At 32.3% G+C, this 5512-nt stretch overlaps 1 protein-coding gene across 3 annotated transcripts; it reads right to left on the reverse strand.

Moving 5' to 3' along the window:
* Window positions 1-2415: 2415 nt before the first annotated feature.
* Window positions 2416-4575, reverse strand: LOC103489615 (NAC domain-containing protein 76). Of its 3 annotated transcripts, none has more exons than XM_051085186.1 (4): window positions 4433-4575; window positions 4089-4309; window positions 3653-3933; window positions 2416-3096 (listed from the first exon to the last, which is right to left on the reverse strand). In XM_051085186.1, exons 2-4 carry the CDS (start codon window positions 4261-4263, stop codon window positions 2575-2577), a joined length of 978 nt encoding a protein of 325 aa, XP_050941143.1. In that variant the 5' UTR covers window positions 4264-4309; window positions 4433-4575; the 3' UTR covers window positions 2416-2574. The 3 variants fall into 3 exon arrangements, with proteins under 3 accessions (XP_050941143.1, XP_008447060.1, XP_050941120.1); XM_008448838.3 differs by having other exon boundaries at window positions 4089-4313; XM_051085163.1 differs by lacking the exon at window positions 4433-4575 and having other exon boundaries at window positions 4089-4426.
* Window positions 4576-5512: the final 937 nt, after the last annotated feature.

A 5512-nucleotide genomic window follows, 5' to 3' on the forward strand; every position in this document is an offset into this window, starting at 1 on the left:
TTTCTTTTTCTTTTTCCTTCCCACTCTTATGCGTATTTAATAATTCAAACTTCAATTCGTTGCACCTTTTTTTTTTTTTTTCTTTTAAAGAGAAGTGAATGGTGTGTTTTATTTTCTAAAAGTACAGTATTTCAAGATTTTTTAAAACAGAATTCACTAACCCAAACAACAATTCCAACAAACGTGGAAACTATATAATTAGTTTCTCATGACATTCGGAAGAGGAAGTTAAATAAAGCTAAAGTACTATTTGTGACCTATTTGTTCTCTTCTCTGTGGATCTTACAAAAATGATAGATATTCACGGAAGAAGCCAAGTCTAAAAGAAAGAAAAACTACAGACAAATCAAAATCAAAATGGTTTACAAATATAACCACCTTCAAGGAATAATTAGACAGGATTCAGCTCATGCAATAGTCTTTCTAACTCAGCTACACCAACTGCCTTAGCTTTTCCTAAGACTTTCACTCACCACTTTTAATTTTTTGGTTTAAAAACCATGCGAACTCCTTTCGCTCTCCACTTGTGGTTAATTTAAAAACATGCGAACTCCCATGATGGGCTTGAATTAATCAAATTCTTGGGCAGAAGTGATTGATTGATTGTCTGTGCCTTTAAAATTGTTTTGAATTTTACAAAAACACCAAGACTGAAGTTGGATCTCTAAGCATGTGCTTTAAACTGAGAAAAATTCAAGGAGAAGAAATTACCTTTGAAGACTACTTCTTCAAATCCTCTAATGTGATCACGATCTCTTCAATCACGAATACAACACCACCAAGTTCTTTCCTACTAATCTCTTATTAGAAGTTTAATTAAGAGGTTATTTTTTAGTTAATTTGTCAGAATAAGCTCTTCTTAACCCATTATTATTTAAAGCTTTTCTTACCTTCTCTATTCTTGTATAAATAGCAATGGTCCGGCAACATCACTAATATAGCGAAAAACTTTTATGATTACTTTTCTTTTAATATGGTATCAAAGTTATGAAATCATCCCAATAAAAGAAGGTTCAAAAGTTTTTCTAGATTTTGGATATAACTCACAATTTTAATCTCTAACTAAGTCATAAAAATTTAATTGAACTTCCTTTGATCTCTCTCCTATCAATGGTCAACATGCTCAAATTTCCTTTGTAAATCTTCTACAGCTGCATGTCCAAAAACATGGTTATGCATATTATCTTGTTCATGTGTATAACTTCGCTTCCACATTCATGCGGCACACTTGAAAATAATTGGCCTTGGTAATTATATGAATTCTTTGATGTTGATTCGCCATGAAACACCTAACAAGTAACAAGTATATATGATCATCACACAAATCCATTGAATAATAATTATGTTCTAAGATATATCTTTTTTTGTTCGTCCATATTGTATTCACACATTTTTTTGCATGGACATAAAAATTTTCCATCTTCACATCCATTCTCAAAAGCAAATTTTAAAAAATTGTTTACTCCATATAAATATTCTTTTACTGACCCTGGATTTTTCTATCCAACTTTTGTCCCTCAAAATAATTGACCTAAAAATATTCAAGGAAATAAGCATAAAAATTAGGGTCATGTGCATTTCACATGAACCACACCTATAACAAGATGCTCGATAAAAATAACACTTATGCAAAACAAAATAATCTATATAATACAAGGTAGTAACCCCTGGTTACAAGAGAAAATACAAAATGATATGAAGAAAAAAATCGTGTAAAGCTTGTCACACCCCCCCCCCCTCGGAAACACGACGCGACTTGGGTATAACTCTAAGCGTTAGAATGCCTGAACGTGTACTTAATTTGAATTTAAAAATGTGCTTCATTAGGTCGCTCAGTCTTTTAAAATAAAGCTACTTAAATCAAACAAGTAATGCTTTCTGAAACTCAAAGTAAAAAAAAAGCATAACAGAATCGAACAACTTTATTCATTCGATTTCACACTTGCTACAACTACAAGGTAAATACGTACTTTCAAACTTAAAGTTCCTAAACTTAAACTTCATCACCTGTTGCAACAGCCCTTATCGCATAGTCCAACACAACAGCCTACCTTCACCACGCAACCTCTTTACTTTGCTTACATGGAAAAGAAAAAACTTAAAACATTAGCCTAACGTTCGGTGAGTAACATTTTTAAGAAAACTTTTGGAAAATACAATTACATGCACAAATTTATTTTACAAAAGCACTTCATACTAGGTTTGCAAAAACACCAAACACACACCATTGGAATAATAAAAATGAAAGTTTGCTTCAACTTTTCTTTTTCTTTTTTCTTTTCTTTTCTTTATTTATTTATTTATTTATTTTTTTTTTTTGCTATAGTTACAAATTTTGAAAAGCTATGGCTGTATTTATAAATTTAAGATTGATTTTAGCTATTCTTGCCGTTGCCCCATTATTTTTCTATAGTGTATAAAAGACTAAATTGACCATTAAAAAACAATCCATTGTTAAGTATTGAAAATAAAATTTACGAAATTCCACGGAACCTCGAAGAAGGTATGGAATAACTACACATATTCTTAAACAGTGAAAAAAAAAAGTAAATAAGAGAAATATCAGGTAGTCCGCTACTTGGAGAATTTGATAAAGTCGGGACCAGATGGAAGAGAATAAGGATAGGGAAATGGAAATGAAAAGTTTCTGGAAATAGTAAGATCATCTGAAAGCGTAGATTTGGAACGAGATTGTTGATCCAAAGCGAGCAGCCTATTCAAGAATGACCAATCAGTAGTGTTCAACCGCTCATGTTGCACCACCCCGCAACTTAGCCTCCATATATTTTGAGGACACTCTACAGCAGCAGCGGCAGCGTTTAAAGAGATGGGTAGCGTTGGAACTGACGACGACTCTGGACTAAATAGCTGGGGCAGTTGCATGCAACCATCAAAGCTATAATCATTATTATTATGTGGTTCTTGCATATGATTATTATTGTTTTTCGGCTCTCCCATTCCTGTACCCTCCGCCGAACCAGAACTGCCACCTAGCTTCGTATGCGCATAGTAATCTAAGTGCTGCTCTTCCGGAACCTCTGGCTTCTGACTTTTCTTCTTGAAAACTCTGCACACCACCCACCCATCTTCCTGCACCTATAGAATTAAGAAGAAAAGAAACCACTTCACAAGTTAAATATATAGTGGAACGTAGATCACCTCGTTCCTTCCATTGCAGCTAGATCGGGAAGTTTAATAGTAACCCTCATTTGTTTTTCTTTTTTTTTTTTTTAGTAGTCGATTTTTTCAAATTTATCTAATTTGTTATTTATTGTAGTTTAATATAACAACTAGCCTTAATAATAATATATAGGTTTGTTAAGATGTTGTTTGGTATTAATTTTGTTTTTAGTAGTTCCTAAGTTATATATGTTTATTTCCTCCAAATTATTGATCTATTGTAGTTTTCATTTGTTTTAAAGAGACACAAATTCTTACAAAAATTAATTATTACTTACAAACCGGTTATAAATTATCACATTTATTATCGTGATCATACTTGTGTAACATTGTGATAGAGTCTTTTGGCTATTAAGCAGCCTAGCTATATAAATATATAACATATAAAAACGTAACTAAAATCTAATAAATCTAGGGAAGGAAAAAGTGAGTAATTAATTATTATAATGAATTAATACTAAATGTGAACCACCTCGGGATCGTGATGTTCAAGACGGTATTCATGCATGATCCAATCAGTCTTTTGGCCATGAGGAGCACGACCTGTGTAGAAAACCAACGTCTTCCTCATGCCAATAATCCTTTTGGAATTGGAATTGGAACTGCTCATGTGAATGGTTTTGTCCCTCCCTGTTGCCTTCCAAAACCCAGCACTGGTTGCTCTATTTGTTCGAGTTCCAGTTGGATATTTTTTGTCCTTATGGCTAAAGAAATACCACTCGTTTTGATGCCCAGATCCAATTCTACATTTATCTGGAGAAAAAGTAATGATTTTGTATATATGTCTATTAATTAAGCGTTAATTATCATGATAACATTAAGTTTTCTAAAACTAATTAACTATATATATAGTTAAACCTAAAAAGAATATAAATAATAATGAATTAATTAATAATATAGATAAGTACCTTTGAGATCCCAAGGCTCCAGTTTGTTTAGATCCACTTCCCTGATAACATCAAGCTCAATGGCTTCAAACGAAACCTTCTTCCTAAGGTAGTAATAAAGAAGCTCCTCATCTGTTGGATGGAATCGAAAACCTGGTGGAACACTTACTAATTGTTGTTCATTTTCAGGCATCATTATTATCTCTTATATATATCTCGTACGTCCCTTGTGATATCTTTGTCTGTCTATGCAATTGCAAACAAATCATGAACCGGCCGCCCAGTTAAAGACGTACGTTTGCATGCATAAAGGCAAGTGAAGAAGGAAAGAAAGCGCAAAAAGAGAAGAGAAAATTAGGGCAAACCTGGGAGTGTGCTAGCTCTCTCTCAGTTGTGTGGGGAGAATGAAAGAAATCAGATGATGGAGTACTACTACTAGAAGTTAAATTATTAGAAGACAAAAGTGAAAGGGAAAAGGTAAAAGTATTATTATAGGATTGGTATTGAGAATGGATTGTGAAGTTGCCTTCAACGGCACGACGTGAATTTAAAAAGAGAGTGAGGCAGAGAGAGAAATGTGATGATAAGCGCAAAGGTTAAGATTGACTGACAACCGATCAAAGACGATGGGCACAGAAATAAAGGTTAATTAATTAATATACCAAAATTTATGCTTCCCAATTATTATTTTATAGTTGGTTCATTCAATGGTTTAGCATGCAATAATATGATTAGAGTAGGAACAAGCCGGCTTTTCGTAAAATGTCTGTTGAACGGGGGACCTTCAAGCCCAAAATACATGAAGAAAATCTGTACAGCTGTCATTTTAATACTTTAGTTCCTCTTTTAATTTCTTCCCCCATATGGATATGATCATCTCTACTTTTTCTTCAAATATGTTGATTAAATTAAATCAATATGTTAATCTTTAATCAAATTGTCAAAAATGAAAAAAATTACAAAATATTTATCATTTATAATGAATTTAATTTGTTTTTTTAGTGATTTTTCTCAAAGCTATTTTTAAAAATAGCAAATAAATTAAAATTCTTATAAGATATAATAAAATTTTAGATTATGTCTATAATAAAAACTGATAGACTTCTATCACTGTCTATCAATTCTACTTGAAAGCATATCAGTGTCTATCAGATGATCGATTTAAACCATTGATGAAAAGTAGATAACAAAGCAAAACAAGTTAGAGATGGAATATATGTTTATAGGCTAATCTTCAAATTTTAAAAAATAAAAACAAAAAAGTTAATCAAACAAACCTTAAGAAACTAAGAACAAATAATGTGCCAAAATGAACCTGCTGACCTTTTTCTTTTTGTTGGAAACTGATGCCGTACCTAGATTTCCTTAACCTCAAATGCCTTTATGCAATTTTCTCTCGCTTCTCTCTGTGGCTTTTCATTTGCCCCTCTTCTTCTCCCTCTCTT

This window comes from Cucumis melo, chromosome 1 (assembly GCF_025177605.1).
Source record: "Cucumis melo cultivar AY chromosome 1, USDA_Cmelo_AY_1.0, whole genome shotgun sequence".
Lineage (NCBI taxonomy): Eukaryota > Viridiplantae > Streptophyta > Magnoliopsida > Cucurbitales > Cucurbitaceae > Cucumis > Cucumis melo.